Source organism: Rhipicephalus microplus, chromosome 3 (genome assembly GCF_043290135.1).
Source record: "Rhipicephalus microplus isolate Deutch F79 chromosome 3, USDA_Rmic, whole genome shotgun sequence".
Lineage (NCBI taxonomy): Eukaryota > Metazoa > Arthropoda > Arachnida > Ixodida > Ixodidae > Rhipicephalus > Rhipicephalus microplus.
The window spans coordinates 192260341-192273503 of NC_134702.1; the positions used below are offsets into that span (position 1 = coordinate 192260341).

At 44.9% G+C, this 13163-nt stretch overlaps 1 protein-coding gene across 1 annotated transcript; it reads left to right on the plus strand.

Moving 5' to 3' along the window:
- The first annotated feature begins 10943 nt into the window (after positions 1-10943).
- On the plus strand, positions 10944-11801 carry LOC142803456 (uncharacterized). Its single transcript, XM_075888569.1, has 2 exons — positions 10944-11359; positions 11457-11801. Exons 1-2 carry the CDS (start codon positions 11257-11259, stop codon positions 11717-11719), a joined length of 366 nt encoding a protein of 121 aa, XP_075744684.1. The 5' UTR covers positions 10944-11256; the 3' UTR covers positions 11720-11801.
- The last annotated feature ends 1362 nt before the right edge of the window (positions 11802-13163 follow it).

Genomic DNA, 13163 nt, shown 5'->3' on the forward strand with positions numbered 1-13163 from the left:
CCGTAAATTTCTACTGGGTGCTTAAACACGGCAAGCAGGTCGCGGGGCAAAATGTTTGTAATATTTTATTACCGAAACAGCGATACAAGCAATGCTTGAGCTGCACTTGCTGTTTTCGAAATTGTAACCTCCTCAATCTCATCACTGTGATCAGGAAACAGAGAGGAAAAGTACAGCAGTAGTACGTAGAGAAATATTCAATTTGAAGCCCTTTAGCAATATCATCTAAACAAATTGCCAGTTCACTGTTGAATTCTCGATGGAAACAAACAGCTGATCAGGGACGCAAGCTTGGCTTGGCACTGGCTTGGCCGTTCATACAGAGCCAAAAGCCGCTGCAGGAAACTGGATTGCGGATCGTATTGAGACAAAATATTTTATACATTTTTGTTTTCTTTGTTTCATTTCTCTAATTGCTCTTGTGATGGCGTGGACCGCGCTTCGTGATCTCATGTACCGGCGCACTGTCTTTAAGTTTAGTAGGGCGCACGATAATACATGATTGCGTGCTTTAATTTAAAAAGATTCGCGTGTATGGCAGCAACACTGCAATGTCGGGAAGAGGCACGGGGAAGAGGATTGTAGTAGAACCATTAGCAGCTGCATGCCCGGGTGGAGCGACTGATGCCCAGATGGAGGAATGTCAACCCGATGCCTTTTGTGTTGGCCGTTCTGGCAGTTCCGCCGACTTTATAGAAAGAGACGACCTTTTCTTTTCTTTTCTTCGGGCATCTTCTCTTTTCCTTCGGGCATCAGCGACAACATTGACGGACGACGTGTTCGACTTCACCGTGCACGTGAGTATAGGTTGGTTTTTCATTCGAGTGAATTCTTGTTCAGATTTGCAACTTGTCGGCTTCCTCCTGATCACCTGTCACCGGCAATAAGTCACATACGTGTGATATTTAGGTGAAATAAATGATAATGCACATTTTCTGCCCCATTTGCGTGACTTAGCTACACCAGGACATGAGGTAAAGCCTTTGTCGCCTAGCCACTAGCAGGCAAGATCGATCACTCGCATCCTTCAGTTCACGAATCAACGAGCCTGCCTTAAAATTAGTAAGCTGCTCGCAAAGAAATCTTACCGAGGCAAATTTGTTTTCTGTGAACAATGCACCGTAGATTTGTCTTGAATAACAAAAAAAAACTTGAAAAATAGATGTCGCGACCTTTTAGAAAACGCCGTGTCTAAGAGCTAGACGCGGCATTTTGTAAAAGGCTCATTAAATTCAGTATGTTTTCGTAGTTTCTGCTTGAAATTATTATTGTATATGAATTTCATGGCCCAATCTTTTGCTTTGGCTGAAAATCTCGGCGGCAAAAACTTTGTTCAGTGTCCCTTTGGGCAGGTGTAGATGCCATCATTTCAGTCGCAAATCTTTTTGCTAGTCGGTCGGCTGGTTAACAATAAGGGTACTAACTAGAGTTCCAGATTTCATCAGCAACACATCGTCATGGCTTCATCAGATACTGCATTATATACATTCTATCCTCGTTTTTAAATAGGTGTACCGTATGGTCCACTGTTACAGGAAACAAGCGAGCTCATGGACAGTGATCCATGTGGTGCTAACTGGCAGCGAGGCTTGTGAATGGGACGCATGCGCGTAAAATCGGGGTGCGCCCAGTTTTGTCTGCCAGTTCTCCGCCTGTACGCATGACAGCATTGGAAAGCGCATCCGTATTTTAGCTGCGCAACTTATCTAGCCCAGTGCCTCCTGCTTCAGGGATTTCCTGTGAGCACAAAAAATGCATGATTTTAATTGTTGCTGCAGTGTTTTGCAAGTTGTCACCGTAAAGCACATCATATTTTTCGCATAATGCTCGCTGCAACTAGCAAGTTTCGATGACTCAAAACGCTGTTCAGGTCTGATGTAGCAAACATTTTAAGCTCGTCCTCGTGACCATGAAATATTGGTTTAATAAATAATGGAAGGCAGAGTTGGTATCAGTTGATTTACAGGGTGAAAATGAAAAGTGCGAAGGACCGTGCCTCGCAAGTAAGCCCCGAGAGCATGAGCAGAGAAGTAGCAGATGAGGATGCTCATGCGCTGCATTTCCAAATCTCACCAGCACTAATGCTTGACGGACTGCTGGCCACGCACTAGCGTGTTCTTTCTGAAACAGGACTTTAGCCCTGTAAGCAAGTTCTTGAAGGGCATAAGTAAAACGTAGAATGGGCCCCCTAAATGCACCCATGCTTGAATCATTGGGCTTATGAATTAGTGCCCTTTTCAAAATACAACTATTCTGAGCTATAAATTGTGACAGAACAGTGCACGAAGTTTAAAAATGGGAAAAAAGTCTTTAAATGTCCCCTTTATACATAGTGTTCTTGTGATGTCACTTCTGCCGTTGTCGCCCTCTCCCGCCATGCCCGGGTAACTCCCTGGGTACCTACGGCAGTTCACGTGCTGCAGTGCGGTTTGTTGGGGGCTCGTCATCTGTTGCTGTGAACGATGTGGAAGCATTGTGGTTTTTTGTTGTCTTACTTTAACGAGCTCATTGGATTAGGAAGGCCTCGCTCGTTCACTCGATACAAGACCAGATAATCAAGATGTGCGACACATATACCAGCCACGGCGTACACCAGCTGCCCGCCAAAACCTATGAGGGCCTATTATCTTGCTTTCACTACAAATTGCCTGGCCCAAAAACAAGTGAAAGCTCAAAATCTCTCGAGCCGCAATTTTAAGAGTGGATGTGCGAAGCACAGCTGCTCCCATCGAAAACTAGTCGTGCAGAGCTAGGCAAGTTTACAAGAGATATAATATTATGAATATATTGTCACGGCCTAAGCCACCAAAGTAGCAATGCCCACCCCCCCAAGTGTTTTAAACAGTGCTGATGTTGAGCTTGAGCCTCTTTGATTGCAATTTGTGGAAATAGTCGAGGAAAATAATATACAAGGCAGATAGCGACTTTGCGTGGTGTGTGCCGCGGTAATGCCAGTCATCACTTTATTTTTCGCGTATGCTTTAACACACTTTTCACTTTGTATTTTTGCTTTTGTTGTACGCTAATGTACAGTGGAGTCACTGAACATGATAGAGACCGTGTATAGAATTAATTGACCAATTAAAAAAAATCCTGACGCCCAACTTGAACCGATCGGCTGTACTTCAAAGTGAACTAATATTGTTTTCCATTCTTTATAGTTTGTTTCAATGCAATACCAAATCTCCGCGATCGCCATCACGATTTTAACCGCCTTCCTCGCCATCATGATTTTAACTGCGGACAAGTTTGTATGTACAGTATCTTGGTAAGCTATATCTGTTTGCAGGTAAATACTTGGCTATGGCACTTACCCGTAATGAAGTTGCACCTGAAGATGCAAATATTGCAAAGTTTCTTCAAGTAGCTTTTGTTAATCTGCACCAGCCAAATACGCTGGTACTTTTAGGAAAATCGGAATGTGCGTTCTCAATTTCAGGTTATAACTTTCAGCGAAGAAACACCCTAAGCTCTGCTCCCTCTGCGTGGACTACTAAATCAACTTGCCTCACTAGCAGCTCATAATTTCTCAAACTTGCATCGTGAGGCAAAACTAAACGGGTGCAAACACGAGGAGACAACATGGCAGTTGTAAGCAATAGATTCGGTTGGTGCCCGGGCATGTTGGTGGTGCATTTCGGAAGTGACGAAAAGGCGCTGCGAGATGCACGTGCACACTTTGTATAGTTGCTGTATTGGACAGCAAACTTTTTTTCTTATCTGAGCAGTTTTACCAAAGGAAGCTTCATCATATCGCGTGATAAATGAAGCGAACCCACAGGTTGAACCACATCATAGCCTCGCTGTGCTTTTGTACTTTTTTTAGCTCGCAATATTTATTTGTACATATAAGTGACAACTTGCCAGTAATAAGGCAGCACTTGTTTCTTTACCATATGATCATCTCCGGTGTGCTGCTGTCTCAATATTTCAAATTCTAAGCATTTACACCATTGTATGCTAACTTTTCCTTCAAAGTGAGACAAGCCACATGTGTATCGTAGATCAAGAAGCATGCCAGTTTTACGTACTTGCAAGGTAAACATCAGAAATGCACAGTTGATCAAAAATACTAGTTTAATGGTGCATCTACATAGCAGAGCACCTGTGGCACCTCGGGAACAAGATAATGTCACATATGTTACAAGAGATAATTAAAAAAGACAGGGGACGTTCCGTGAACAAATAGAAACAAAAATAAGATGGCACGGGGTAGCGAGCGAAGGCGGCAAGGGGGGGGGGGGAGCCCGTGGGACTTCAGCGGATGAACGTAAGATGTGTGTTAAATATGGGGGAGAAAAAAAAATTCAAAATTTTGGCGACTGAAATGAGGGTGACTTAGTGAGTGCGCTCATGACGAGAGTAAACACGGTTATTTTATTTTTTTTTCAAATCTCTTTTGAAAGCCACAAAAAATCTGTATGTGGTGCAGCCTAACAGAAGGTCCGTGAAGGCAAATTATGAATTCGTTGTTGTACAAAGGCCTATTTTTTTTTTCATGCGCAGCATCCCCGCCGCGGTGGTCTAGTGGCTAAGGTACTCGGCTGCTGACCCGCAGGGCGCGGGTTCGAATCCCGGCTGCGGTGGCTGCATTTCTGATGGAGGGGGGAATGTTGTAGGCCCGTGTGCTCAGATTTAGGTGCACGTTAAAGAACCCCAGGTGGTCTAAATTTCCGGAGCCCTCCACTACGGCGTCTATCATAATCATATAGTGGTTTTGGGACATTAAACCCCACATATCAATCAATCAATCATGCGCACCATAAATAGTGCTCAAAATTTAATTGCATATGTTCTTTTCATCCTCGCTGTATTCCGTGCTGTTTATGATGTAAAAAAAAGTAGCACGCTGAAGTGGTGCTGCTTTTGGGCAACAGTTGAAAATGGCGGGGTGCATGAATGCGGAATACTGCCGCTTACACTCAAATCACTCTTGTGGTCACCTCCCACTGTTTGCAGCATGTGTTGTGTATACACAGCTGCATATTTCCTAGCTAGAAAAATTTGATTTTAGGTGTTTCACGCCATTTTCCATGTAACTATTCCACAATTGCACACACTGATCAGCAGGCTTTCAATTGCGCTGAAGGACACAGGTGCCATAAAATTCATAGTCGATTCTTTCAAGAAACTGTATGTAAAGGCTGAAGCTTCATGCGTACATACACACACACGTACCATATTGTTTTTTGTACTTTATGAAAGCTGCGAAGGTCTCATGTGCCTCCAAGCGTAACCTGTCTTATTTATTCTCCATCACCGCAAATGTTTTGTGAGTTTCAAATAAAAGTACTTTGCGCATGGCCACTTTTGGGTAATTTTTTTGTGTAGGTGTTATTTGAGCAGCCTAAAGTGTTTACTTTATAAGCCTGTATGTATATGTTGCATTATAAGGATGCAGAATGTGTGTAGCTGTACAATATAGATGAAGTGTAAAAATTGAGTGTGTCTATTGTAGTGTTCTTGCAACCAATCTTACCCCCGTATTCTAGAACGTCCCTCCACTCAGCGCTTCACCTTCACTTGAGATGGCTGATGGGAGCGCCGTCTCTAAGCAGAGAAAATTGCTGCATGTCAGCAATAATCTGCTGTGATTCTCGAGTAGCGCAGCGTCGCTTTCAAACGAGCAGCGGGGCAGTGCTCAACTCTGTCAAGTGAAGGGTGAAAGTCGAGTCGGGGAGCGTTTATGAATATGGGGGTTAGTTTTGTCGTCTTGTTAACCTGCCATTAACACTGGATTGATGCTACTTTGCTCTAGCTGTACAGTGCTCTCCAAGGCTCAAGGAGGCACCGCACGGGGAAGGCTCGGACCAAATTATGCGTGAGTTTCCTTTCATTGTTACACTATGCACGTATTAAGTGATAGACTTTAATGTATGCTATTTGTATTGTGCAAGTTTTTGGGGACATACAACTTCCAACACTTATATGTTCTGACGAAAATCACGCAAGAATGAGAGAAGCTTGTGCAAAAATTATGCAAGAGTGTAAGAAGCTTTTGCAGAAGTCTGTGAAATGAAGTTTTGAAATTTTGTGGCAATGTGTCATTGTACAGTGGTCAACAGTCTTGCTCAGCATGCTTGACTGCAGGGCTCCCGGCTGCACAGGTGCATCTACGGAGTGCCTGATGCATGATGGGCCAAATGTCAGCCTGCACACTGGTGCCTCTTATCCCCGTTTGTCTGTTACATCAGTGTCTCTTGTAAAGGGGATCAACTGTGCTACCTTTTTTTTTCGAATAAAATGAGTTCTTTTTCCAGATTATTGTTGTTTTAAGGTAGAGCCTCACATTTCTATCAAATACTGAAGATTCTATTTTTCTTTCTAGATGCTGTGAAGTCACTCCTTGTGTTACAATAGAGTGAACACTGTTATGAGAAAAGCTACTTTATGGAGTTAACTCACTCCATATTGACTTAACACACAGAATATGTGAAAACTACACTCAATTCCAGCTGCATTAGGAATAATATTCATTTGCATACTTCTGTTTCTTTTGTTTGTTTGTTGGCTGGAGGTTTGGAGTATAGGGTGGCCAGAGGGCACTGTGTAGTCTTTCTTCATCTTCCCAATTTTGTGAACATCAATTGATAGCCGTATGGGAAGCAGCCAGCATGCTGAAACAGCGGTGCAAGCATGCAAGATGTTCACCATTGCATGCAGTCAGTTGCTGTGAGCAACCTACTGCATACAATTAACTGCGAGTGGTGAACTAACGCTGCACTATGTGTGCCTCCTGGAAAGCTGCAATGGTAAAGTGCCACAATCGTATAGTAACATGGATAACATCGCAATTTGTTTGTTAAATAATTTTGCAACAGAATCAATGGAGTTTTGGATAAATTTGTGTATCTGCCTGGTTCATCACAGCTACAGAGTCAAATGCGGTATATACTCGCGTATTATGTGTACTTTTTTTGTCAATCCGGTCATGTGCAAAGCTAGTAGGAATCGCTGGCCTAAAAGCTCAACTGGGAATATATGTTGCAGGCGCTGTCACAGCTGTCTCAAAGCGGATTGTCATTTGTTTGCTAAGCCTGTTCAAATGCCCCGATTTTCTTGAAGTTCTTCCGAACAGTGCTCACAAAAACCAGTTCCCACGACAGGATTATACCAGAGAACATAAGTACTCTCCAATAATTGTCGGGAACCCAACGTAAAGTAAGATGCAGACAAGGAAGCGCGATGCCAACACAGTGCTGTGTGTGTCGCCCTTCATGTGTGTGTGTGTCCATTCCTTGTCCCAGTCTTCTATTGCGTTGTGTTCCCTCCGATATCTAACCAACACACCCAAGCTTCTATGCTAAGTCTTATTCAACGCACTCTTCTGCTGGCTCCCATACTGAATATTGCATGTCGAAGAACTCCACGCTGATGTGCTTAGCGGTAGCACGGTTTCAGTTTTCTTCGGTAAGCTTTATAACAGCAATGTGCCTCGTATATAATTATTGTAGCCTATCACAAGGAACGGTAAAAACGCAATGGCCAGATGGCGAAACCGAAAAAAAAAGAGTGCGAAAACCTGCCTCATCTAGTTGATGTGACAGGTCCTTGCACGCGTTCAACATCTGTGCTGTGTCTCGGGAATACATTCTTGCCGTGGAAGAGGTGGGAAGGTAGGAGGCAAACCTTTAGGCATTTCGCACTACACATAAACAGGTTTCACTTTTCAAGTTCGATATTCTAGGGAAAGCATAAAAGTTCATGGAAGAAGGGACCTTGCACTCAGTCCATTTTCTGTAAGACTGCACTCGCCTGCTCGACAAGAGATTTGCCTGACCAGAGCATCATGAAGTCAAATGTGTCTGTGTGTGTGCTGGCAAGGTGGCTCGGGCTGGTTGGGGAGGGCAAAGTATGCGAGCAAAAAGTTTCTTGTAGTAAAGCAGGCTGGCTAATTATACTGGTGAGCAAATTATGTGAGGATGCAAATTGTGCGAGTAAATATGGTATGTACTCTTGTATGTTTCAGCTCTATTGCTACGGATCCTGCGGATCCAACTTGGCATCCGGCAGCAACAAAGAGAGGTTCTGCAGGAGGTGCGACAGTTGAAGCACAAGGTACGGCTCTTGTCCGTGCCTCAGCACGCCCAGCCAGCACAGCGCCTCTTTGACCTTCCCCGGCTGCCTGCTGGTACAATTGGAGAAGTGGAGGCAGCAGAGGCAGCTGTGCAGAGTAAAGCTGTGGCTGCGGCTTTGGTGTATATTTCTTGATTTTTAATATGCCTATGTAACATGCAGAAATTTAGTACTGCTTTAAGATACTGTGTTTCGGGAAACAAACTAGTGAGGTTATCTCATGAGCCACTGTACTACAGTCGAATATGAATAATTCATACTCAAAGAGGCCAGAAAATTTGTTCAAATTAAAAGAAGTTCAAAATAATGAAAGTTACCGTAATTACTTGAATCTAACACGCACCTTTTTTCCGGTTAAGAGAGTTCATAAATCGCATGTGCGTTAGAATCGAGTACGAAAAAAAAATGAATATGGTCATTCTATTGCCATCGCCGCTTACAAAATGGCCGTCCCCTACGTGCGTCGGCATGGCGCGTCGGTCATTTCTGCCTATGTGTTTCCCATGCGCGGCACTTCATACGTGTGCTGAGGAGTTCGTCATCTTGTAGTACATTAGCATCGATGGCATGGTAGGGCCGACTCCAAAAACTCGACGAGTGCACCACAATGCTGCTTCTAAAAGAAAAGTCGTCGCGTGTGCCGGAACGGACAGAAATTGGGCCGCATCGCGGTCATTCGGAGTTCCCGAAACGTGCGTGCGGGACTGGCGGAAACAAAAGCAGAATATTGTCGACAGCAAAGATTCACGCAAAGGCTTCAGTGGACCACAGCAGGGTGGGTTTCCACAAATTGAAGAGCTGCTCGGCGAGTATGTGATTAAGCAGTGAGCGGCACAGCGGCCCGTGACGACAGAACTGCTCCAAGTGCAGGCTATACAGTTAGCCTTAGAAAAAGGGCTAATGCAGAGCCATTTTAAAGCGAGCAGGTGCTGGCTAACGAACTTTATGAAGAGAAAAGGCGAACGGGCATATGCCGGAAGTTGCCGGAGGAGTACGAAGAAAAGCTTCATAGTCTTCAGAGGTTCCTCCTAAACTTGCGGCACAACAACGGCAACCTGCTTGGGCAAATCGGGAATGCCGATCACACGCCTCTTTACTTCGACATGCCTGGCACCACAACCGTCTAGGAGAAGGGGGCGAAGCAAGTTTGTGTACTGACATCGGGCCACGGTAAAACTAGAGTGACAGCAATGCTCTGTTGCACGTCAGATAGGCATAAGCTTCCCCCGTACTTCATATTTAAACGGAAGACGCTCTCAAAAAGAGTCGTTTTCGCGAGTGGTGTGATCAAGCGGGCCAACGAGAAAAAAGGGTGCGCATTGCAACCGATGTCTTAGTTTTTTTTTTTGTGAAAACCGGGCGCGCGTTACAATCGAGGGTGCGGTAGAATAGAGTGAATAGGGTAAACGAGCGGAGGGCTCACCATGCAGTGATGCATGTGCATGGAGAAGTTTTATTCACAAATTACAGGACATCCGTCATTAATTAAAGTAGTCAATACATGTCTGTACACGTTGGCCTTGCAACGAGTCAACAAGTTTTGCGTGCAGTTTGCAAAGCATTTGTACTTCGGCTTCAGTATTCTCCTGGCAAAAGAAGTTGCGCGCGGCAATGTCCAGTGCTGACACTCTTCGAAGATAACTGTGTTTCCACTGTTACCATCTGCGCTGCAGCCGGAGCGTGGCCAGCACATGATGAGAATGGAGGAGCGTCTCCACCTGGAGAAAAGCAGATCGGCATTCGAGAGAGAAACACTCCGCGGCAGCTTTTTTTTTTTTCTCTCTTCATGCGCGGTGTTGAAAGGAGAAGAGTCTCTACATAGCAGGAACGAAAAACAGGGAAGCGTGACACCGGCGCGTTGCAGATCTGCATGAGAGAGCCAACTCTCTGCGACAGCTTTTTTTCCCCTCTTTCTCTTCATGTGCAGTGTTAAGAGGAGAAGGGTCTCTACGTGGCAGGGACGGAAAAAGCCGAAGCGGGGCACAGGAATGTCGCAGATTGGCATTTGGCAAACATTCCACCGCAGTCTTTTCTTTCCTTTTCTTCCTTTTCTTCTTCAAGCATAGTAATGAGGTGTCTGAAGTGCCACCGCAGGATGGGGCGGGGTGCTGAGAGCATTTTCAGAACGCGGTATAGCTTTGATAGGACCACAGCGTCAGTTCGAATTAAGTGTGTTGGAATTAATGAGATTCGACTGTATTTACTATAGTCTGTGAATTCTGAGTGAACTGTCCTAAGCTAGCAGACGATGTAGGCGGCATCGTGTGTTTGATGGGCAGTGACTAGCAGTAGCCTGCTTAAAACAGACATTCAGTAATTTTGTTCATTTATCACCCTATTTCGTGTCCGCTGCGGCTCTCTCTACATTGAGCTACAGTTCACCCTGCCTTGTGTTAGCAGATTTCTTACTTTTTTAAAAATCTAACATGCACCCAATTTCGCAGTGTGAAGAAAAATGCACCTTTGTTTATTGTGATGAGATTTCTATAGCGACATGCCTCTTTGTTGGCTATCACAGAAAAATATAAACAGCAAATGGTGCGACCATCTAGTGCGACCTTTATTTTTCTATCAGTTTCATCTATGACCAAGATTTGGTCGCTCTAAGGTTGCCTTTTAGTACGCCTTGATCATGTTCATTTATCTTGTTGTGCTCTGCTTACAATGCATTGATTAAAAACATGTCCAAGCTTCTTTTTGAATTCCACATATTTTATCGTTTTTCACCTGTAGAAGCTACTCCTGGTCAACATTCAGGCAAAGACATTGTAACCTCGAAGAAACGTGTATTGGAATTGGAGCACTGTACAAAGTAATTATACTATTTCATAGCTAGAATCAATAATTATTAAGGGTTATAACAGTGTTGTATTTGATTTCATAACAGCGAAACTGCATTCAGAGAAGGACTCTGAAAGGTTCTCACACTGAGTGTGAGAGGGCTGATGTGGAAACCATTTTAGGTCAAGTGAGTTGAAGTTAGCGTAAAAAACAATGAAATGGTGTGGTGCCCAAAAATTCAAGTTGTTGTTTTCAGTGTCCTGTTCTTGCAGATTTTTATCATGAAAACATTTCGATGTGCTGTTGCGTTTACCCCATCTATGCTTCTTGCATTTTTTTACAGCGCAAGCACCTCCTGCAGATTGGGGGACGTGGCCTCCGAAAATTGGTGTGAATGCCATGAAGGCTGTATTGGCACATGACGTGCAAGTGCTGTACAGCCTTCATGGCAGAAAAGGGAAAAGGGCCTTTGTGAACCTGAGGCGCTGTAGATTAGTGACAGGTTAGACTTGTTCATTGTTTTATGTGTGTGTACCCTTGTGTATTCTCTGTACTGCAGTGCTTCATGTGTACTATGGTATTTCTGTTCTTGTATGCAGATGTCATCTGCCAAAAAGCAGGGTGCGACCAGGCGGAGGCCCTCAACTTTATTATGAGGTGGCTGCCAGGGTCTGGTGATCGCTGTGGGGGCAGGAAGCGGCGCTTCAGAGAAGCATTTGTTGTGGAGAAGCCCGATGATCCCCACTCTCAGAGTGCAGATTATCGGCTGCTCGCGGCAGCTGGCTTCCTGCCCAGCCACAGCAGCCAGGGCCTTGACAGCACCACTGTCACTGTGCCCCCAACGCAACCTGACCTGCAGTAGAGCGGGGCTTTTTTAGTTGTGTATATATATTTTTCAATGTATACATTTTTAGTTGTATCAAATAAAAAAAACAAAGAATAAATAGTCTGCAGACTGTCGGTGGTGCACTGTTCAGCTAGCTTATGCTGATTCGGAAGCACCATCACCATGTTTTAGTTACAAAAAAATGCTCTAAACTATGAATATTCTCGATTACCATGTGGGGGACATATGTGGGGATTGCAAGTGGGGGACATACGCTTTCAACATTTACTTCCTAACGACTTTTTTCGATCTGCTGTACCAAATACCAGTACCAAATAAAGCACTTGCTATTGCAAAAGATAAATTGGTAAAAAAATAAACTACACTTCTAGTGTTAGCAAAGGGAATGAGGTATAAAAGATGAAATAGATCGAGTAACTGCTTTCAGTTCTCAGCATTCAATTTTCTGTTGCCCCAAGTATACAGGGCTGCAAAGCTACAAGAGCGGGTCATCGAGGCATATTGTTTAAATCTTCTGGTAAGAAAAATTCCCTACTAATAATGGTTACATAATGGCAAGCCAATCAGTAGTCAATATTCGTCGTGCAGGAAACATCGGTGTAATAACGGCATTTGATTGGCTGCAATGTGGCCCTGGATTGGTCCAATGTCGGTCGTACATCTGTAGCCAATATTCGTCGTGCAGCTAACATCGGCGTAAAAATGGCATGTGATTGGCTGAAATATGGCCCAATGTTGGCCGAACATTAGCAGCTTTGTCGGCAATACGATGGGCCTTCGTCGGCCCAATGTTGGTTGCATACTGGCTAAAACATCGGCAAAACGTCGGCCCATCATTGGCTTGAACGTCGGCCCGACATTGGAAAAAGTTGCACTTCCGACGTCGGCCCGACGTCGGTGCCGATGTTAGCCGATGTTGGTCCAAGATTGGTCCAACGACGGCGTGCTGCCTGGGCAGATTCGATCTCGGCGGTCGCACTCGCAAATGTCAACGTTCGCCAAGAAAGTCTGTCCAACCAGATCAAAGACTTCATCAGGGAGGAAGTCGCCCGACAGCTTTCCCTGCTGCCGCATAGCGACGCGCCCACCGCAAGTCTGCCTTCGACACTGCAGCAGGCCATACGCACTGAAATTTGCGATGTCCTACCTACAGTGCAGGCCCCTTACGCATGCACTTCAGCAGCATCTAATCTCTCAGCTGTCAGCTACGCACCACATGCACCATCTTCACCTCTCAGCTACGCAGCTGTGGTTGCGCGACCCCCACCGCATCCAGTATCCTTATCGGCTCCACCTCCTCCGGCAGCGCCTCTGGTTTACAGGCCCTCACCTCGCTTTTTCCGTCCATCTAATGAGTGGCGCACCCATGACAACCGTCCTATCTGCTTCGCGTGTGGCATCGCTGGCCACATTGCACGCTACTGCCGCCGCCGTCCCACACCTGCGTACGCCTCTTTTG